The sequence below is a fragment of the Bombina bombina genome, chromosome 2 (genome assembly GCF_027579735.1).
Source record: "Bombina bombina isolate aBomBom1 chromosome 2, aBomBom1.pri, whole genome shotgun sequence".
Classification (NCBI taxonomy): domain Eukaryota; kingdom Metazoa; phylum Chordata; class Amphibia; order Anura; family Bombinatoridae; genus Bombina; species Bombina bombina.
The window spans coordinates 986,038,548-986,063,092 of NC_069500.1; the positions used below are offsets into that span (position 1 = coordinate 986,038,548).

A 24,545-nucleotide genomic window follows, 5' to 3' on the forward strand; every position below is an offset into this window, starting at 1 on the left:
TGGGTGCAGCTTTTTAGCCCAGTAATGCTTTTCACAGAGAAGAAATTTCCTGTAGTATATCAGTCTGATCCCGCCTATTACAGTCAGTCCAGCGCCGAAATACCAGGCAATTCTTCTCTGAACAAGGAACACAGCAACCCCAGACGATCGTTTCGGCCTTCATTGGGCCTCGTCAGTGAGGTGTAGCTATATTCCTCTAAGCACACTGAGCAAGGAGTCCACGTCTGGTTGCCCCTTTTTCCCATAGGGAGACTAAATACATACAGAGAGAAGTGCACTCACAGGAACGAACAACTGGCTCAATACCATTGTTAGCCTGTTCTATGGCGATTTACCACCTGGGTGCAGCTTTTTAGCCCAGTAATGCTTTTCACAGAGAAGAAATTTCCTGTAGTATATCAGTCTGATCCCGCCTATTACAGTCAGTCCAGCGCCGAAATACCAGGCAATTCTTCTCTGAACAAGGAACACAGCAACCCCAGACGATCGTTTCGGCCTTCATTGGGCCTCGTCAGTGAGGTGTAGCTATATTCCTCTAAGCACACTGAGCAAGGAGTCCACGTCTGGTTGCCCCTTTTTCCCATAGGGAGACTAAATACATACAGAGAGAAGTGCACTCACAGGAACGAACAACTGGCTCAATACCATTGTTAGCCTGTTCTATGGCGATTTACCACCTGGGTGCAGCTTTTTAGCCCAGTAATGCTTTTCACAGAGAAGAAATTTCCTGTAGTATATCAGTCTGATCCCGCCTATTACAGTCAGTCCAGCGCCGAAATACCAGGCAATTCTTCTCTGAACAAGGAACACAGCAACCCCAGACGATCGTTTCGGCCTTCATTGGGCCTCGTCAGTGAGGTGTAGCTATATTCCTCTAAGCACACTGAGCAAGGAGTCCACGTCTGGTTGCCCCTTTTTCCCATAGGGAGACTAAATACATACAGAGAGAAGTGCACTCACAGGAACGAACAACTGGCTCAATACCATTGTTAGCCTGTTCTATGGCGATTTACCACCTGGGTGCAGCTTTTTAGCCCAGTAATGCTTTTCACAGAGAAGAAATTTCCTGTAGTATATCAGTCTGATCCCGCCTATTACAGTCAGTCCAGCGCCGAAATACCAGGCAATTCTTCTCTGAACAAGGAACACAGCAACCCCAGACGATCGTTTCGGCCTTCATTGGGCCTCGTCAGTGAGGTGTAGCTATATTCCTCTAAGCACACTGAGCAAGGAGTCCACGTCTGGTTGCCCCTTTTTCCCATAGGGAGACTAAATACATACAGAGAGAAGTGCACTCACTAAGTGTGATGCGGGAATCCAGACGTGGACCCGTTGCTCAGTGTGCCTAGAGGGATATGGCTGCACCTCACTGACGAGGCCCACAATAGGCCGAAACGTACGTCTGGGGTTTTGCTGTTTCTCTTGTTCAGAGAGGGATTGCCTGGTATTTCGGGGCTGGACTGTACTGTGAAGTCAGGATCAGACTGATATGCTACAGGAAAGTTCTTCTCTGTGAAAGGCACATATTGAGCAAAAAGAGGCTGCTTCTAGGGTGGTAACTAGCCATAGAACAAGCTATTATGCTATTGTTCGTTCCCAGGTTGAGCGCTTCTCTCTTTTTATTTATGCAAATTATGACACTTGGGGAAGTCTCCCTAAGTGTGATGCGGGAATCCAGACGTGGACCCGTTGCTCAGTGTGCCTAGAGGGATATGGCTGCACCTCACTGACGAGGCCCACAATAGGCCGAAACGTACGTCTGGGGTTTTGCTGTTTCTCTTGTTCAGAGAGGGATTGCCTGGTATTTCGGGGCTGGACTGTACTGTGAAGTCAGGATCAGACTGATATGCTACAGGAAAGTTCTTCTCTGTGAAAGGCACATATTGAGCAAAAAGAGGCTGCTTCTAGGGTGGTAACTAGCCATAGAACAAGCTATTATGCTATTGTTCGTTCCCAGGTTGAGCGCTTCTCTCTTTTTATTTATGCAAATTATGACACTTGGGGAAGTCTCCCTAAGTGTGATGCGGGAATCCAGACGTGGACCCGTTGCTCAGTGTGCCTAGAGGGATATGGCTGCACCTCACTGACGAGGCCCACAATAGGCCGAAACGTACGTCTGGGGTTTTGCTGTTTCTCTTGTTCAGAGAGGGATTGCCTGGTATTTCGGGGCTGGACTGTACTGTGAAGTCAGGATCAGACTGATATGCTACAGGAAAGTTCTTCTCTGTGAAAGGCACATATTGAGCAAAAAGAGGCTGCTTCTAGGGTGGTAACTAGCCATAGAACAAGCTATTATGCTATTGTTCGTTCCCAGGTTGAGCGCTTCTCTCTTTTTATTTATGCAAATTATGACACTTGGGGAAGTCTCCCTAAGTGTGATGCGGGAATCCAGACGTGGACCCGTTGCTCAGTGTGCCTAGAGGGATATGGCTGCACCTCACTGACAAAGCCCACAATAGGCCGAAACGTACGTCTGGGGTTTTGCTGTTTCTCTTGTTCAGAGAGGGATTGCCTGGTATTTCGGGGCTGGACTGTACTGTGAAGTCAGGATCAGACTGATATGCTACAGGAAAGTTCTTCTCTGTGAAAGGCACATATTGAGCAAAAAGAGGCTGCTTCTAGGGTGGTAACTAGCCATAGAACAAGCTATTATGCTATTGTTCGTTCCCAGGTTGAGCGCTTCTCTCTTTTTATTTATGCAAATTATGACACTTGGGGAAGTCTCCCTAAGTGTGATGCGGGAATCCAGACGTGGACCCGTTGCTCAGTGTGCCTAGAGGGATATGGCTGCACCTCACTGACGAGGCCCACAATAGGCCGAAACGTACGTCTGGGGTTTTGCTGTTTCTCTTGTTCAGAGAGGGATTGCCTGGTATTTCGGGGCTGGACTGTACTGTGAAGTCAGGATCAGACTGATATGCTACAGGAAAGTTCTTCTCTGTGAAAGGCACATATTGAGCAAAAAGAGGCTGCTTCTAGGGTGGTAACTAGCCATAGAACAAGCTATTATGCTATTGTTCGTTCCCAGGTTGAGCGCTTCTCTCTTTTTATATTTATATATATATATATATATATATATATATATATATATATATATATATACTCTGTATGTATTATTTCACTGTGGTAACTTTTATTTATACGTTTGATGGGCAACTCAGCTGTTATAAACTATTACATAGTTGGTTTTATATTGCTTTAAAATTCTGCTCTGCTAGTTGGACACATGGGGGCCTATTTTTTATTGTGCGAGCGGACATGATCCGATATTGCGGATTATGTCCGCTGCACATCGATCGATAAATGCCGACAGCATACGCTCTAGGCATTTATCATTGCACCAGCAGTTCTGGTGAACTGCTGGTGCAATACCGCCCTCTGCAGATTTGCTGCCAATCGTCCGCTAGCAGGGGGTGTCAATCAACCCGATCGTATTTGATCAGGTTTATTTCTGGCGATGTCTGTCCGCCGCCTCAGACCAGGTGGACAGGTTATGGAGCAGCGGTCTTTAGACCGCTGCTTCCTAACGTTTGTTTCCGGCGAGCCTTCAGGAGCTGTACGGAGCTTGATAAATATGCCCCATGGTAAGGATTATAGATCTGTGGGTGTATCAAATACAAGAATTTGACCTTGAAGGTGTAGCAATGTCAAATTAAACACAACAGTGAACACCTTCAGCACAGAATGAGCTTGAGGGAGAGACACTTTCCTGGCACCTTCTACAAAAAGAGATTAGTATGATTAAGTTAATATAACAGTTCACATCAGTGTGAACTTTGAAATTGACTTTAAGATTTACCATCAATATTGTAAGAAATGCCAAAATAAATAATCTTTTTTTTATTATGTGTTATGCATTTGATAAGAAGATTATTTACACTATAAACATCCTTCATGGCTATAAACCTAGTGTATTTTATTAACAATGAAGAACAACGCATTCTGTTTGGGGACTAGAATTTTTTTTTTACATCCCTAAAAAATAGATGATAAAATAATAAATACAGGTTTTTAGAAAGAATAGATTTTTTCCTCATTCACTATATGGTGGCATAAACATTCAGATACCGGTGAGCTTTACTAATATCCAAATAACCCTGCGATTTGAGGGCAGTCCTGCTGTACAATCATTTGTAGTAATATTTTGATAATAAGACCTAGTTTGATCCTAATAAAGGGGCACTATATAAATGCTAGCTATAATGATGTATTTAAATGAAACATTGTCCTGGTGGTAAAATGCACATGTATCTAACATTATATTCTCTGTTTAAATAAATAGTAAGAAATAAGTATATAGCTTTAGGGGTCGATTTATCAAAGGCTTCGCAAGCCTTTTGACCCACTACGGCTGCAGGTTCTCACAAGAGAACCTGCACACCATATTTAATAAGCAGCGGTCATTAGACCGCTGCTTTCTTAATCTTTCGCCATCTCTAAAGTGGTGAAATTCAATCTTCACGGTCTAGTCCGACCGGGGAGATTGACAGCTCCTGCCCGCACGTGATTGGCTGTGCGCGGGCAGGGGGGGGATTGCACACGAGCGCAAAATAGCGCTCGTGGGCAATGCTGAATTCCGCCAGGGGAATTCAGCCCGCCAGAGGCAAACTGTGGCGGACAGGGGCACGTATTCCTCCCAAGTGTTGAAACATATAGTGAAGACATATTCCTTTTTCTTCATAAGCACTGGCACAGCTACATATCAGCACCACCTACTCACCAATCAGGAGATACCAATGGCTATTAAAACATGGCAAAATGTGCTATCCCATATTCTATTTGAACATTCCATTCAAGTGTTAGTGATTTTTTTTTTAACAATCTTAAAGGGACAGTCTACACCAGAATTATTATTGTTTTAAAAGATAGATAATCCCTTTATTACCAATTTCCCAGTTTTGCATAACCAACACAGTTATAATAATATACTTTTAACCTCTGTGATTATCTTGTATCTAAGCCTCTGCTTTTTCAGTTCTTTTGACAGACTTGCAGTCTAGCCAATCAGTGCCAGCTCCCAGATTACTTCACGTGCACGAGCACAGTGTTATCTATATGAAATATGTGAACTAACACCCTCTAGTGGTGAAAAACTGTTAAAATGCAATCTGAAAGAGGTGGGCTTCAAGGTCTAAGAAATTAGCATATGAACCTCCTAGGTTAAGCTTTCAACTAAGAATACCAAGAGAACAAAGCAAAATTGGTGATAAAAGTAAAATGGAAAATTGTTTAAAATTACATGCTCTATCTGAATCATGCAAGTTTATTTTGGCCTAGACTGTCCCTTTAAATATCCCTGTGAAATATGTGGGAATTTACTAGTCTCCATTTTATCACCTTTATTAAAAATCATACATGCTTAGATAAAATAATAACAAGAATAAGAATAATAAGAATAGTAATATGAATATTTTATTCTAGCCTTTTGGCATTTAAAAAAAAATGGTTTATAATAAATTTGGTTTAAAAAAACAAAAACATGCTACCTCAAATTTTACAAACATTCCTAATTCCCCTCACAAAATCATATACAGCTATACAGCTAGTTTTCAAGAGCTAATAAATTATTTAATTTGGGGCAAAATTAAACAGAGTTAGATGTCACATAGTATACAGAACTGGAGACTACCTAATAGTTTACAGAGTAGCAAACAAAACATAGAAACCCTTTTGAGAAAGCCGAGTGTCTCGGCGAAACATGTCAGGGGAGGTTGGGAGTTATTTTAATTCAGCAGGAACTTAACTTATAAAATATCAGTTTACTCGACCTAGACCGCATACAGCCTGTAGCGTTACTACTTAGACTAATTATTCAGGCTCAAGCAGCTGGTTGTTACAGTTATGTTTGGTAATACAGGAAAAGGCAGCCATTAGAACTTATTTTGAAAGTACTTTTTTATTAATCAGACGAGTCCGGGATCAATATGGTCTGATAATGGTCAGACAGTGGTTAGATAATCCAATATTTGTGTGTAAATATAATCGATCAGCAGATTTTTAAGATCAAGTCCATACAGGATGTTCATATATGGTAAAATACTTCATGGATATATATATATATATATATATACACACACCATAGAAGGACTCTTGGATAAACAAATGTTATCATATATGGTGATTAGTACCACACTAAGAAATTAGATCAGAAATACTTTAGTTTGGACACTACCCTATATATATGACAACTGTAAGTTAATTTACCTTTACTATATCCTACCTAATCCGATTATCTGGTGCTAATTCACTTTACTCCATACTCATGATAGCATCATAGTATTAACATAGGTTACTGTTTATTAGCAGGATATAGCACTAATATTGTAATACTACTTCACATCTGAAATTAAGGTATATCTCTCATGCTAAATCTTAACATATCCATACAGGATGTTCATATATGGTACATAAGTTAATAGATATATACAAATACCATAGAAGGACTCTTTGACAAACTAATGTTATCATATATGGTGACTAGTACCACACTAAAAATGAGATCAGAAATACTTTAGTTTGGATACCATCCTTTATATAGGACAACTTTTGGTTAATTCACCCTTACTATATCCTACCTAATTTGATTATCTGGTGCTTATTCATTTCACTCTATGGGCATTACAGTATCATAGTACTAACTAAGGTTACTGTTTATTAGCCGGATATAGCACTAATAGTGTAATATAACTTCATGAAGGTATATCTGATATTAATAATTTATCAATATCTGATTACATACATATAGGAGGAATCGAAAGTGTATATCATTCTCAGTTAAAATAATACAGGATAAGTGGAATTGTTTTATTCATGGTCAATACACTATAAATGGACTTTTGAAAAATATCTAAGGCAACTTTGAATTATCCTACTTATGCAGAATACACAATCCTGGTCATACGTATATGGTATATCACAATATGCCATAATCACTAATCCTTTGTATGTTAATATGAAACTTTCTAACTGAATCTGACCCGTATCTACCATTAGGATTCTCCTTGATTCATGATTGAGATTCAATAATTATTAGTGTGTCTCAGGACTATGGATTAATATGACATCCTAGGTCTGTACTATTAAGACTAGCTAATAATAAATAGTGCTTTTTCTTATTAAAGCCAATATCAACATTTGGTCATTTCCAGTTCTGTCGTTATAATCCTGATCTAAGCTATTATCTGTTCCTGTAATTTTAAATGTGTTGTCTTTCCATTATTTTAAAGCCCCAATAAAAGTTATATATATAATATATTTTTTCTAGTATATCCGCCACTTGTTGCTTAGTCTAATATAACTCACTCAAGGGATTTTTGAGTGCTGCTCATGTGTACATTTATTTGGAGGTTTCCCACCTCCTGTTGTTAAATTAAAACATAAAAACAAGTTATGGCTATTTAGCAAAATCTACCAGGTCAAAAAATGTAGGCAGCCAGTGTTGGCTCCTTCTAAAATATACAGTTGATCCTCAGATATTGTTTTATACCAACTGCTTTCTTAAACATTATATGTACGGAAAACTCCTCCATATATAATCTCGCTCTAAACCCTTTTCCTCTATAACACCAATACAAAAAAGAAAAGAAAAAGAAAACTGATTCCCTAAGTAGCACAAAAGTGCCCATTAAAGTTGGGGCCAACACTTTAACTCATATACCCATTATGGGTCAGATTACAAGTGGCATGCTAACAGTTACGTGCGAGTGATATCGGTTTATCGAGCCTGTTGGAAGTAGCGCTCATATTACAAATGGAAAGTAAATGTGAGTGCAATTGCAATTTATGCTCGAATGATTACCGCAACCTCAGAGCTCTGGTTAATGGTTTTGTTAAACTAAAATGTGTCACAAAAGACAACAAAATACATTACAAAGTACAGTTACACTCATAACACTATCTAATAAAAATTAATTTAAAAAAAATTGCACAAAAAAGTTACAAGGGCATATAGATATGAGATCTCAGAGATACATACATATACATGTCTAAATATATTGGCATCAGCCAATAGGATTTTTTAACTTTAATTCCGATTGGCTGATAGAATTCTATCAGCCAATCGGAATTCAAGGGACGCCATCTTGGATGACGTCATTTAAAGGATTTTTAAGGGCTATTGGCAGTTTAGTTTAGGCTAGGGTTTTTTTTATTTTGGGGGGACTTTATTATTTTGCTATTAGATTAGGTGTAATTAGTTTAAATATTTGATAATTTATTTTTTATTTTGTGTAATTTAGTGGGGTTTTTTTGTAATTTAGTTAATTGTATTTAATTAATGTAATTTATTTAATTGTAGTGTAATGTTAGGTGTTATTGTAAGACAGGTTAGGTTTTATTTTACAGGTAAATTTGTATTTATTTTAACTAGGTAGTTAGTAAATAGTTAACAACTATTTACTAACTAGTCTAAATAAAATACAAATTTAGCTGTGAAATAAAAATAAAACCTAAGATAGTTACAATGTAACTATTAGTTATATTGGAGCTAGCTTAGGGTTTATTTTATAGGTACGTATTTAGTTTTAAATAGGAATTAGTTAGGTAATGATAGTAAGTTTTATTTAGATTTATTTTAATTATATTAAAGTTAGGGTTAGGTTTAGGGGTTAATAACTTTAGTATAGTGGCGGCGGTGACGTTGGGGGCGGCAGATTAGGGGTTAATAAATTTATGTAGGTTGCGGTGACATTGGGGGCGGTAGATTAGGGGTTAATAAGTGTAGGTAGGTGGCGGCGATGTCGGGGGCGGCAGATTAGGGGTTAATATGTGTAATGTAGGTGTTGCGATGTCGGGGCGGCAGATTAGGGGTGTTTAGACTCGGGGTTTATGTTAGGGTGTTAGGTGTACACATAACTTTTCTTTCCCCATAGGAATCACTGGGGCTGCGCTCCTTTATTGCAGGTGTTAGGCTTTTTTTTAGCCGGCTCTCCCCATTGATGTCTATGGGGAAATCATGCACGAGCACATAAAACCAGCTCAACGCGGCGCTGGTATTGGAGTGCGGTATGGAGCTCAACCCAACCATATTGCCCACAAAGGTCGGTTTTTGGAAAACCTGTAATGGCAGCACTATTAAAGTTGAGCGGTGAAAATAACTTGCAAGTTATTACCGAGCCAGCCATAACACAAAACTCGTAATCTGGCCGATAGCAAGTATACTGTTAATTAAACAACTGACTTGACAAATCCAACCATTAATTCATTCCATTAGTAACATTAATGGGACAATGTACTCAGACAAGCAACCAATAAGAGTTTATTGTATTCCAAGCAACAATAGTCTGTTAATTTCTGTTTTTGCCACTTGGTTACACAGCATTTTAAAAGCCAATACTGCAGCATTGACATTTTTAGTATACTGTAGATGGTGACCAAATCAATTCATTAGCAAGAAATGGATAATTAGAAACACAGAGAGAAAAAAAACTACAGTACACTGTGTTTTTAAGTCTCATACACTTCTGAATATACTTAAAGGGATTTTCTATAATAAAAATATGCTCTAAATCATGTTATTTTTTTATACTATTTCCTTTATTTTGCTGTCTTTAATCAACTGCAAAGTGGATAAATACACCATCAAAGGGCTAGATTACAAGTTAGGCGCAAACGGTTTTCTGCAAGCGATATCCTGTTTTTACAAGCTTTTTTTATTCCGCTGATATAACAAGTTGAGCGAAATGCCCTAGCACAGTTGCCATTTACGCTTCAATCCTTACCGCAATCTCAGAGCCGTGGTTAACTGTTTTCAGAAACAAAAAAGCTGCACAAAACACTTAAAAATATACATTACAAAGTACACTCATATTAACACTTATAACTTTTTTATGCAATATGTTTTTGTAATTTTTTTTAAGGACTTAAAGATATGAGATATTGGGTGTTAGGAAAACAAAAACCGCCAAAGGACTTTAGAAGAAAAAATTTAAAAAATCAAAAAAGTTTTTTCACACTATTTGGGTAACTGCTAATGCAAAATAAGCTTTTTTGGAACTTGTTATACGAACGCAACCTAATTAATGCAAGCAGCTTAACTGTAGTGGAGTTTTGGCAAACGCAAAAAAATAAATACCAATTGTTATCTAGCCCAACGTGTTATTCCTGTACCACTCCAGATATGGATTCAGCTGATGAGAAAAGGGCATTTCTGCATTTGCATCAATCACTGTATCCAAGAGTGCAATTGAAGGAGATAAACACAAAGTAAAATTTATTTAAAAACACTATCTTTTAACTAATTAAAGTATTTTATGTTTACAAACACTGTAAGAAATTTAACCAGTTGTATGAGTTATGAGTTACATTTCCTTTATGATTTTTTTGTTGTTTTTTTTTGTACAGGTGGCCAAGGCAGATTGCGTCTGCTACAGGACTGTGCAGATACGGTAATAGAATAGATTGCTGCTGGGGATGGGCACGCCAGTCTTGGGGCCAATGCCAACGTAAGTATTATCATTGCTGGAGCTTTTTTTCCATCACATAGGGGCTTATCCATATCTATTAATCACTTCCATACATTACAGTAGGGCTTCTTTAATACTAGGGGCTTTTTGCACGTGCAGGTCTCATATGGTGACATCTCCTTTGACACGGTTGGATTTGAAACATTATTGCAAAAAAAAAAAAGAAATAATGCTTTATGTAACTATATTGCTAAGCTGTGCTATTCAGTAAGAGCTGTCAACTTTGAAAGACCTTTTTATTTTTTGCTATTGAATTGTACACTTATTTCCTATATACTAAGTAAAAGCTGCTGAATTAGCACAAACAAATACATTTTAAAAATGGTTAATGTTCTTAATAAAATAATAAATATTAATAGCAAATGACAGGTTGAAAACATTTTTGCTTACAAGGACGCTGCAGAGTTTAGAAGGAATCTTTAAAACACTGTCAGGCACCCAAATGAAACTGTGAGCGCTGATTGGACAGCCCAGCCCTCCACATATGTATGCAATTTGATCACCACTGACAGCTAGAGCAGTAAACTGCTGATTATTTGCTTGGACCTGACTTACACTTTTATAACCAATTATAGGTTTTGTGCTTAAAGAGACAGTAAAGTCCAGCAAAGTGCATTTATTTAATTATTTTCAGCATTAAAGGGAAAATCAAAAATTCAAAGAATGTGATTTAAACCCCCCCCCATTTATTTCTATATCAAATTTACTTTATTCTTTTGTTATCCTTTTGTTGAAGAGTACATCAAGTTTTAGGAGTGTGCACATGTCTTTAGCACTTTATGATTGCAGTGTTTGCAACAATGTATAACATTGTTCCAAACCCTGCTGCCATAGAGGTTTAAGGACACATTCACACTTCTGAGCTACTATGTGCCTGACTAGGTTTACTCTCCAGGGACCGAAAGCAAATTTGATTATATAAGTAACCTGGAAAGTTGTTTAAAATTGTATGCTCTATCCGAATCATGAATGTTTTACTTTACTGTCCCATTAACCTATTCAGCATATAACCTGTTTTAGATTAATAATTTGATAAAAGAAGTAAACAGATTTTTTTTTTTAAAGGGATAGGAATGTCAAAATTCAACTTGCATGATTCAGATAGAGCATGTAATTTTAAGACACTTTGTGCTTTTTTCTCTTGGTATCCCTTGTTGAAAAAGAATATGCGAATATCATTCACTAGTGGTAGCTAGCTGCTGATTGGTGCCTGCACACATTTGTCTCTTGTGATTGGCTAACTGGATGTGGTCAGCTAGCTGCCAGTAGTGCAATGCTGTTCCTTCAGCAAAGGATAACAAGAGAATTAAGCAAATTTGATAATGGAAGTAAATTGGAAAGTTGTTTAAAATTGCATGTTCTATCCAAATCACAAAATAAAAGTTAGGGGTTTCCTGTCCCTTTAATTGACCGATTTTTGTAAACCCAAAAAGTTTAATTTTGACTTTTGTGTCTCTTTAATGGGAAGCCATTTATAGCTGTCACTTTCCTTTAAGAGATATGTTTTCAAGATATATCATAGGTGTTTAACTTTCAGTGTTGGGTTTCTTCTGATATAGCACAGCTTAGTAAATATGGGCTGGGATTTCTAAAGTTCTTGTGACAAGGCCCATGTTAACACTTCTGTTGCTGAGGGGTATGCAACGTGTTCTAGTAATTTTCTGAACTATAAGCTTTTTCAATCCATACTGTTACTGCTTTTAAAAATACTTGAAAAATTAGTAATGTTTTGTATTACATAAAGTGTTTGATGGATGCAGTGTGCACTGTATGGGCCAGATTACAAGTAGCGGGCTAATGATAGTGCGGGACAAGATACGTTTGACTGTGCCAACATTGGCATTAGACTTAATATTACAAGTCCATGTTATATCATGTTTACCAGAGTAGAGTTAATGCACCCAACATCACTATAGTGCAATCTATACTTTCAATGGAGATCGTGAATGCGCTAACTTGCACTTATATTATAAATAAAAAGTTATAATTTTCGCTCGGGTGAAAGCTGAAACTGCGCTAGATTATTTAGTGTGACTTGAGACCTGAAGCAAAATTTTAGGGTTAAAACACATCAAAAAAATATTAAAGTATTTAATAAAAAATATAATTTCAATATTGATAAAATGGTTTTAAAAGGGATATGGTATATGGCTAGGTCATTGACTCTAAAGGGCCTCGATGTGTGTGTATATGTATGTATGTGTGTGTGTGTATGTATGTATGTGTGCATATGTGTGTGTGTGTATATATATATATATATATATATATATATATATATATATATATATATATATATATATATATATATATATATATATATATATATATATACATACATACACACTCACTGGCCACTTTATTAGGTACACCTTGCTAGTACCGGGTTGGACCCCCTTTTGCCTTCAGAACTGCCTTAACTCTTCGTGGCATAGATTAAACAAGGTGTTGGAAACATTCCACAGACATTTTGGTCCATATTGACATGATAGCATAACGCAGTTGCTGCAGGATTTTCGGCTGCACATCCATGATGCAAATATACAGTTCTAACATATCCCAAAAGTTCTCTATTGGATTGATATCTTGTGACTGTGGAGGCCATTGGAGTACAGTGAACTTGTTATGTTCAAGAAACAGTTTGAGATGATTTGAGCTTTGTGACCTGCTGGAAGTAGCCATCAGAAGATGGACACACTGTAGTCATAAAGGGATGGACATGGTCAGCAACAATGCTCAGGTAGGCCGGGGCATTTAAACAATGCTCAATTGGTACTAAGGGGCCCAAAGTGTGCCAAGAAAATATCACCCACACCATTACACCACCACCACCAGCCTGAACTGTTGATACAAGGCAGGATGGATCCATGCTTTCATGTTGTTAACGCCAAATTCTGACCCTACCATCTGAATGTCGCAGCTGAAATTGAGACTCATCAGACCAGGCAATGTTTTTCCAATCTTCTATTGTCCAATTTTGTTGAGCCTGTGCAAATTGTAGCCTCAGTTTCCTGTTCTTAGCTGACAGGAGTGGCACCCGTTGTGGTCTTCTGCTGCTGTAGCCCATCTGCTTCAAGGTTTGACGTGTTGTGCATTCAGAGATGGTATTCTGTATACTTTGGTTGTAACGGGTGCTTATTTGAGTTACTGTTGCTTTTCTATTATCTCATACCAATCTGTCCATTCTCCTCTGACCTCTGACATCAACAAGGCATTTCTGTCCACACAACTGCCGCTCACTGGATATTTTCTCTTTTTCGGACCAGTCTCTGTAAACCCTAGAGATGGTTGTACGTGAAAATCCCAGTAGATCAGCAGTTTTTTTTAAATACTCAGACCAGCCCGTCTGGCACCAACAACCATGCCACGTTCAAAGTCACTTAAATCCCCTTTCTTCCCCATACTGATGCTCGGTTTGAACTTCAACAAGTCGTCTACACCACGTCTAGATGCCTAAATGCATTGAGTTGCTGCCATGTGATTGGCTGATTAGCAATTTGTGTTAACAAGCAATTGAACAGGTGTACCTAATAAAGTAGCAGGCGAGTGTATATGTATGCATACAAAGAGAGAGCGCTCTACCAGGAATGAACAACAGCTCAGTGGCTTGTTCTATGGCGATTTACCACCCGGAGGCAGCCTCTTTTAGACCAGTGTGCTTTTCACAGAAGAAAACTTTCCTGAAGTATATCAGTCTGATCCCGCCAAGTAAGGTCAGTCCAGCCCCGAAATACCAGGCAATTCTCCTCTGAACAAGGAACATGACAACCCCAGACGATCGTTTCGGCCTCCTATGGGCCTCGTCAGTGAGGTGCAGCCACATTCCTCTAAGCACACTGGGCAAGGAGTCCACGTCTGGTTTCCCCCATCACCCATAGGGAGACTTCCCCAGGGTTATAATAATTTGCATACAAAGAGAGAAGCACTCTACCAGGAACGAACAACAGCTCAGTGGCTTGGTCTATGGCGATTTACCACCCGGAGGCAGCCTCTTTTAGACCAGTGTGCTTTTCACAGAAGAAAAGTTTCCTGAAGTATATCAGTCTGATCCCGCCAAGTAAGGTCAGTCCAGCCCCGAAATACCAGGCAATTCTCCTCTGAACAAGGAACATGACAACCCCAGACAATCGTTTCGGCCTCCTATGGGCCTCGTCAGTGAGGTGCAGCCACATTCCTCTAAGCACACTGGGCAAGGAGTCCACGTCTGGTTTCCCCCATCACCCATAGGGAGACTTCCCCAGGGTTATAATAATTTGCATACAAAGAGAGAAGCGCTCTACCAGGAATGAACAACAGCTCAGTGGCTTGTTCTATGGCGATTTACCACCCGGAGACAGCCTCTTTTAGACCAGTGTGCTTTTCACAGAAGAAAACTTTCCTGAAGTATATCAGTCTGATCCCACCAAGTAAGGTCAGTCCAGCCCCGAAATACCAGAGTGTATATGTATGTGTATATATATATATATATATATATATATATATATATATGTGTGTATGTATATATGTGTATACATGTGTATCTATGTGTTTATATGTTTATATATGTATATGCACACTCTAGCACAGTTTCAGGTTAGCATGCGAGTGATAACTAATTTCTTCAGCGCACTCCATAGAAGTCTATGGGGAGAAGGGGATATCACAGCTGCAATATATGAATAACTGAAGTTAGCGCGCCTCAGTCTTTTGCTAGCCTGCTAACTTTACTTTTAATATATTTGCTAATGTGGCCACGCTCATTTTTTACTTTGGGCGCTATTAGCGCTTGAGCAGAAATAAAAATAGCACTCTACTTATTATCTGGTCCTATATGTTCTTACACAGCATTATATGAGTAGCTTAAATAACTTATATGATGTGTAGCCTGCCCCAAATAGGAAATAGTACATGCAGAGTAAAACACATTTGTAATATATGAAGAAATATATCCTATCTGTACCAAAATAATGCCAGTAATTTGTAATACTATCAATAGTATTAAAAACATTTCATATTATATTCTTAGATATTGTCCACATTATTCCAAAACATATTTACTTAAATATAAAATTGCTTTATTTTTACAATATAAACTATATTAAAATACAAATCGGAGCCAGATTAAAATGTGCTGTTACATATGTACAAATTGCAACCCACTGAAATGTTTACAATTATTTGGGTACTTAATGTTAACATTTATAGTTAAAGGGGCATAAAATGTTGGAAGTATTTTGGAGCTATGTAGCAGCATTAAAAAAATAAAGATGTGTCTATGTCATGCTCTAAAGAAAAGCTAAAATACACTTTTTAAAAAAACAAAAGACTTTTCAATGCCATATGAACACACCCAGTGTATTATTGACCAGCATGCGTCTGTAAGGAAAACAGTTACTAGTTGTGAGAAACTGCCGTTACTTCTTCATTGCAATTATTTTCTAGTTTGGGACTAGTCAGCTAGCAGAAATTGTTAGCGTTAAAGGGACAGTGTAGTCAAAATTAAGCTTTCATGATTCCGATAGGGCATGTAATTTTACAACTATCCAATTTACTTTTATCATCAAATGTACTTTGTTCTCTTGTTATTCTTAGTTGAAAGCTAAACATAGGTAGGATCATATGCTAATTTCTAAGCCCTTGATGGCCGCCTCTTATCTGAATGCATTTGACAGTTTTTCACAGCTTGAGGGTATTAGTTAATGTGTGACATATAGATCACATTGTGCTCACGCTCGTGAAGTTACTTATGATAGGGCACTGATTGGCTAAAATGCAAGTCTGTAAAAAGAACTGAAATAAGGAGCAGTCTGCAGAGGCTTAGATACAAGGTAATAACAGAGGTAAAAAGTATATTAATATAACTGTGTTACTTATGCAAAACTGGGGAATGGGTAATAAATGGATTATATATTGTTTACCAAGAGAACAAAGCAAATTAGATAATAGAGGTCAAATAGAAAGTGGTTTAACATTGCATGCTCTGTCTGAATCATGAATGTATAATATTGTCCTTTTAAGTAAATGCCACTTTATACAGCTCTCATGGTATATTATCCTGTATATTATTGTTTTTCTTCTTAAATGGAAAGAGTCAACAGCTGCATTCATTACTTTTGGGAAATAAAAACCTGGCCACCAGGGGGAGGCAAAGACACCCTAGCCAAAAGCTTAAATACTGCTCCCACTCCCCTCATCCCCAGTCATTCTTTGCCTTTCATCCCAGGAGGTTGGCAGAGAAGTGTCAGAATTTATTTAGTCTCTTATGGAGGGTAGTACTCTTAGGCATGGGACAGGAGATTTAAGTAATCCTGTCAGTCTCTCAGTGAGGGCTTGGATGAAAGTTAGAGTCCAGAGATGCAGGGAGAGTCTTTCTGCAAACCCATCCCGACTCATGTTAACAGCTCCTCAAGCAATCTGTGTTTCCGAACTTCTCTCCAGTGCCTGATTTCTTCTCTCAAGTCCATGGTGGAGGCGATGTTACTATCCGTCACACTTGAAGGGCCGTTTTCCTGTTCCATGGAGTAGATTCCGGTAAGATTGTTTCATTTTACTTTCTTCATTAATGTACTGTAATACAAATGTTTTCCCGAGAGGCTACCACCTTGCGGGTCTAATTATAACATAAGGGTCTCAGTGAGTCTCCTTTAGTATTTTGGAATCACGGGTTAATATCTCCTGAGGGGGGTTACTGAACAGGGGGGTTTATAATCATGTTTGTTATGTGATTCAACCTGCTTATGTGTGATGTTTATTGGGCTCGTGATTTGGAACATTGAGGCCTTTGGAAGTAACGCAGCCTTATGGTTGGGCTTGCTTTTTTGGACTGTTCGGTTCACCTTGTGGTCGGGCGTGGTTCCTTTCCGTCTTCCATTTCCGCATTCTCGACCGTGTGGTAAAGGAGAAATTCTAGACCGCAGGGGTCTGGTCATAGGAGGTGGTGAGTGCCCCAACCATTGTGGGTGTCAGGTGCCATTTTTGTTTTACTTCTTTAGTCCATATTTGCATATCCTCTATCCAATTATGGAGGATTCTGATGCTGAGACTGTTCAAATTTCTGATTCAGTTATGGAGGATTCTGATACTGAGACTATTTTAATTTCAGATTTAGATTTTGCATCCGGTGAAGAATCCGAATTGGCCTCGTTGACACATTTCAACCAGTTCTGTTCTGTATGCTATATGAGAGCGCCTTGTTCCTCTGACTCAGGGAATCAAGGGACAGCTGAGCCATCCGCCTCTGGGGGTCCCGTCCTCCGAGAGGCGAGTTCCCTACCGCTCCATACTTCTACACATGCGGGTAACCCAGTTTATGATTATTCCTCCATGCAGGGTGGCATGTTCGCCCCGGAGGTTGCAGCACGTTTTGCTTCCACGTATTTTTGGCGATTATTTGTCTGCAGAGTCCAGATGTTTATTTGCGATTGTGCTTGTGCCCTATTGTCTTGGGTCTCCCGTCTTGGGGAGGGCCTCTACAGTTCCCTGCGGGTGTAACTATCCCTGAGTGTTGCGCCTTTCGTTACCAAATTGCGCGGCTTCGCATATTGCTCAGACATGTTTTTCAGTTATTAAAAGACCCGATCCTTATTGGATACAGGAATTTTCAGTCTGCACCTCATTAGACATGTGGGGATGATGTAATCTCCTTATTGTTGATTTATCGAGATCATTCCCAGTTTATGGAAGATCTGGGCTCCGTTTGGCTGGTCCTGCGGGTAGGCCTGTTTCTTCTTGGGCGTTAACCTCCAGGTTACCTTATATTTTATTTTATCCGATAAGATGTTTTTTGTTTTGCTTATTGTTTCCTTCAGGAACTCTCTGGGATCGATACTCTTTGTTACTTTTTCGGAAGTTGTTTTGGACATGTTAGTCCTATGTTAAAATGTCTTGTTTTACCTTTTTCCCCTCTGAGGGAGGATTTATGCAGCCTGCCAGTTAGGACCCTGGGTGCAAGCTGGTCCTGTTGGGTTCAGTTCTGTCTTGTGGCAGTTCAGACTCGTGGCGCTGTTCGAGGCGCCGAGTGCCCACGTTATCAGTGGTTTTACATGTTTCAACTACGCATCAAGATGCCTGTGGGTTCGTGAGGCGGGAAGGATTGTTTCAGTTCTTATAGCCTTCATCTGGATGCCTGGGTTAGCGGAGTTTCCGCTGCGTCACTCTCTCTTACGTCTGGTATTATCAGACAATAGAGTTTCCTCCCCCATGTAGTGGAGGGTTGGAGGGCTTAGCGCCCTCTTACTGCCATTTGAGTTGTTTGCCCTTCTTTTGAGGCTCTGGATTTGTCCTATTTGGACTTGGTCCATCAACAGCTAGTAGTTTGAATAGCTGCCTGGAATGCGGAAGGTTTGCAGTTTGAATCAGCTGCAGCTCCTTGCACCTTGAAGGTGTGTTCACTGGCTGTTTAATGTAACCAGCTGCAGCTATTGTTCATTAACCATGTTCTGTCTAGCTGATTATTAGACCTTCTTGGTCTTCCCCCGTTGTCTCCGGGTGGGTTAGGTCTCCTTTTAGGAACCTGAGTTCCCTCCGGGAGATGGTTGATCCCTGTGGGTACATTGGGCTTTGCTCGGGGTTCCCCAGAGCTGGGGCTTTGTGCCTTTTCTCCTTGTATCCCTCTGTTGATAGGGAGGTGATGTGGAGACTAGCCCTGCTCAAGGTGTTTGACCTTGAGGTTTCCTTGCTTGTTGTCCTGAGGCTGTGTTATAAGTCTAGGGGCTCTAGGGTCATTATTCGACTTTTGTCACCTTGCTCCTTGGAGCGTAGGACTTTAGCAAGGGGTGGTTCCTTCCTTTGGTCCAGACTTACGAGTTCTTCTCGTTATCCGGATTGCTCTGGATATTGCATTAATATCCCTTGTGTCTGTTTTGTTATCAGATAGGGTGTTAAGTTCTCGGGTATGTTTGATCAAACAATTGGGTGCCCGGACCTGTTTTCTCCCTTAGGCTTCCGGTTGCTGAGGCTTCACTCAGCGTTTTCCCTTGTGGACCCAGTTGTGGGTTGTTAACGGACTCTTAGGCCTAGGGGCTGGTTTAGGGTTCCCCAGTTACTGGGAACTTGAGCTATGTCTCTTTCTCAGTCTACTTGACCTGGTTATGGTTGGCCAGGTTTTCTGAGTGTCTGTTGCTCATTAGGCTTGGTGCATCTTGGAGTTGGCTTCCCTAGGTCAGCTTGCTAGGGTAACCCTTGGATTCACTGCTCTGCAGGCGAATGGGTTTGCAGTGTCTCTGCTGCATCTATCACACAGGGGATGTGTGTTGGCGAGCTGCTTTTTATGGGAATCCTTCCAAGGGCATCTGTGTTGGGGGTTGATTTCTCCTTAGCCTGTAACTTTGTGCCTCGAGGACAGGTGTTGCCTTCTGGCTCCATCCTTTTCTTAAGGGGTTTATTCTCACTCTTATGGAGATGTAGTCCCTTTCTTGGGGCTTCTCCTGGATCAGGAGGTTGGAACTGTGGGTTGACTTATCAGAGAGGGGTGTCTCTCTGGGTTGTTATGTTCCATCTGGAGTCTTGCTGGCTCCGTGTCAACACTTTGTTGGGCCTTTTTGCTAGATACTTTGGTTCTACGGCCTTGTCGTCTGTTCTAGGAATTGGGTTGTACCCGTACTCTGTGAGGATGGCTGTGGCCATTCTTCCGCTAGTTCGTGAGCGGGTTTGGTTTTTTTTCTATTATCCCTGTTTCAGATCCACTGATGCTGGGCTGGTGGGTTCGGATAGACGTTGTCATTTTCAGGATCCAGGTGGGCGTAGTTGCTAGCTCCCTAGGCTTACAGGCAGAGGGTGCAGGTTTACACCTCCTTCGGGCTCTGGGTGTATCCTCTCCTTTCGGGGGATCTCGGTTGAGGTTATGTGTTGCCCTTTTGGAGACCTATGGGTAGGTCTGGCAGCTTATATTGCCTAGAGCGTGCCCTCTGTCTGGGGGTTGCTTTTCGCAGTCTGTTCTCCTGTTGGCCGCTTCTACTTATTAGCAAGTTTCCTCTGTGTTGCCCTGTTGTGGGCTCTGTGTTCTTGTCTCAGGGTTTTCGCCTGGGTCTGTTACACATTTTTTTTTGTGGTTGAATACTTTGTATTCTATGTTCGGACGCTGTGAGGACTCTGTCTTCTGTTGTCTTCCGATGCTTTTGCACGATGTTGAGAGAAAAGTTTCTCTGTTTTGATGTCCGGTCCTAAGCCTTCGGTTTCTGCTTGGTCTGGGTGTATCCTCCCCTTGTTTGTGAGGACCCATTTGGGTCTTGTGAGCTGGGCTCATTATTGGGGATTTTTTCTTATGGATTTTGTGGTGACCTTTCAGTTTCCCTTCAGTTCTTCCTTGCCCTATCTCTTTGGTAGTTTAGGCTGGTGTTCCCTTCATTAGACTATTGGGCGACAGTGTCTCCTGGAGGATTGTTGGCTCAGTTAAGTCCGATTTTGCGGTCTCTAGCTAGGCTTCTGGACTATCTGCGGATCAGTGTCCTTGGGTCCTTTCCTTTTCAAAGTTTTCTCTGCTTCGGACGAAGCAGGGTTTTTGTTGGGTAGGGGTTTCAGGCCTGGTGCCCTCAGAATGGGCCACCTATTGTACCCTCCCATCTTGGCATTCAGTGTCCTCTATAGCTTGGGTATTGTTTTCCCAAAAGTAACAAATGCAGCTGTGGACTCTTTCCATTTAAGAAGAAAAACATAAGTTATGCTTACCTGATAATTTTTTCTTCTGCTGGAAAGAGTCCACAGCTCTGTAATTTATTTGTGGGGCGTCCTTTTGTTATCTTCTGGCACCTTTCACCCTGATATTTCTTCTACTGGTCCTTGTTCTTCGGCTGAATGACTGGGGGATGAGGGGAGTGGGAGGAGTATTTAAGCCTTTGGCTGGGGTGTCTTTGCCTCCTCCTGGTGACCAGGTTCTTATTTCCCAAAAGTAATGAATGCAGCTGTGGACTCTTTTCATCAGAAGAAAAGAAAATTTAGGTAAGCATAATTTATGGGGGTTTTTTTCCACTTCTTTATTTTGGGGACAGGGATGTTTGATCCAAACTTTAGTATAAAATAAACTGTGCCTATTCCCTCACAAGCAACAAGGAAGGAAGGTGTGACAAATATAAAGATTTTGGATTTCATGATAGGCCTTTTACAGATGTAGCCACTGTGCTTTGTACTGCTCTATAATACTTTATTTTGTGATTAGACTTTATTTCATGCAAAGTAGCAGATTCAAAATCTTGTTTTTAATTGTTTCCCATTCTCATAAAGATCACAGTAAACAAAAAGGCAGTTAGTTTTGAAATCTAAGCATTAGAACAAAGAATATCATGTAGCCAACTGTTTGATTTTGCCATTTATTACCATAAAACATTCCATGAGTAAATATTAGAACATCTGCAATTGGCAATTCTGATATAATGTTGGTTACAGTAGCTACATTTTACAAGAATAGTATATTCCTCTTATAGCATTTTACAATTTGAACCTTGGATGTTTCAGAATTCTTTTTGAAATATAAAAGAGACAGTATAGTCAAAATTAAACTTAAACTGGGTTTAAAAAAATATGAAATTTTAAACAAAATTCCAAATTAACATATATAATGTATTTTGCTTAGTTCTCTGGGTATCCATTTTTAAAGACTCATCCTATGTGAGTTCAGGAGCGTGCATGTGTCTTTAGCCATTTAGCAGCTGTGTTTGCAACAGTATGTGTAGCAGTGTTCTACATTGTTACAAACAGTGCTGGAATAGAATACTAAAGACACGTTCACACTCCTAAGCTTCTATCAGCCTACCTAAATGTGATCTATGAATTAAACTGGAAACTTACTTTTAACTTTAAAAATGTATGCTCTATTGGAATCATGAACATTTAATTTTTACTTTCCTGTCACTTTTTTCCCCACATATAGCATATTGTAGTTGCCAGATTTTGATACTACAGTGTACAAGACAAGGCAATGATTTTTTTTTTTTGTCATTCTCTTTGGAGAGCATTCTGTACATAGGACAATATTTAACCTCACTACATTTGTTTGCATGTTCACTATACTAACATTAATGATAAAATATTTGGTAGGTCCACATCCACATCACCAGATAACAATTATATATTTTCTTGTGAGATTTTCACTAAATGCAGTAAAGTTTGTTCACAATGATCACTTCAGATATGTTTTATGATGCTTCCTATTTAAATATTGGGTTTAAATATTTAACAAAATATGCTTACTTAGATAGGGGATGATAAAAAAAACCCAATAGATTGCCAATAATATTACCAACAAACATATAAGAAATATGTTTTTGAGATATGTTTTAAAGAAGACCACATATTAAAGGGACAGGCATACAGAAGGGCACACATCTCTTGATGTTTATGTGGCAGGACAGTTATCCTCAATCATTGTAACAATGTGTGCACATATATATATATATATATATATATATATATATATATGCACTGTATGTATGTGTGTATGTGTATATACATATATATATATGCACTGTATGTATGTGTGTATGTGTATATATATATGTATATTTATATATATATATGCACTGTATGTATGTGTGTATGTGTATATATATATGTATATATGTACTGTATGTATGTGTGTGTATGTATATATATATATATATATGCACTGTATGTATGTGTGTATGTGTATATATATATATGTATATATGTACTGTATGTATGTATGTGTGTGTATGTGTATATATATATATGTATATATGTACTGTATGTATGTGTGTGTATGTATATATATATATATATATATATATGCACTGTATGTATGTGTGTATGTGTATATATATATATATATATATATATATATATATGTATATATGTACTGTATGTATGTGTGTGTATGTATATATATATATATATATATATATATATATATATATATATATATATGCACTGTATGTATGTGTGTATGTGTATATATATATGTATATATGTACTGTATGTATGTGTATGTATATATATATATATATATATATATATATGCACTGTATGTATGTGTGTATGTGTATATATATATATGTATATATGTACTGTATGTATGTGTGTATGTATATATATATATATATATATATATATATATATATATATATATGCACTGTATGTATGTGTGTATGTGTATAGATATATATATGTATATATGTACTGTATGTATGTGTATATATATATGTATATATGTACTGTATGTATGTGTGTGTATGTATATATATATATATATATATATATATATATGCACTGTATGTATGTGTGTATGTGTATATATATATATATATATATATGTATATATGTACTGTATGTATGTATGTGTATGTATATATATATATATATATATATATATATGCACTGTATGTATGTGTGTATGTGTATATATATATATATGTATATATGTACTGTATGTATGTATGTGTATGTATATATATATATGCACTGTATGTATGTGTGTATGTCTATATATATATATATATATATATATATATATATGTATATATGTACTGTATGTATGTGTATATATATATATGTATATATGTACTGTATGTATGTGTGTGTATGTATATATATATATATATATATATATATATATATGCACTGTATGTATGTGTGTATGTGTATATATATATATATATGTATATATGTACTGTATGTATGTGTATGTGTATATATATATATATATATATATATGCACTGTATGTATGTGTGTATGTGTATATATATATGTATATATGTACTGTATGTATGTGTGTGTATGTATATATATATATATATATATGCACTGTATGTATGTGTGTATGTGTATATATATATATATGTATATATGTACTGTATGTATGTATGTGTATGTATATATATATATATATATATATGCACTGTATGTATGTGTGTATGTGTATATATATATATATGTATATATGTACTGTATGTATGTGTGTGTATGTATATATATATATATATATATATATATGCACTGTATGTATGTGTGTATGTGTATATATATATATGTATATATGTACTGTATGTATGTGTGTGTATGTATATATATATTTGTGCATAGTGGAGAATTTAATCTCATTTTTTGCCTCCCCATAATTTTTAAAGTTGAGTGTGTATGTATAATTTGTTTCTTTT

The 24,545-nt window shown here is 38.1% G+C and overlaps 1 protein-coding gene across 2 annotated transcripts in view; it reads left to right on the plus strand.

Moving 5' to 3' along the window:
* The window catches only part of NPNT (nephronectin), a 148,082-nt gene that overhangs the window by 10,271 nt on the left and 113,266 nt on the right, over positions 1-24,545 (plus strand). For both annotated transcript variants that reach the window (XM_053703513.1, XM_053703514.1), the window contains exon 2: positions 10,342-10,442. In XM_053703513.1, the coding sequence (XP_053559488.1) occupies positions 10,342-10,442 (101 nt within the window). The remainder of the gene's footprint in view (positions 1-10,341; positions 10,443-24,545) is intronic.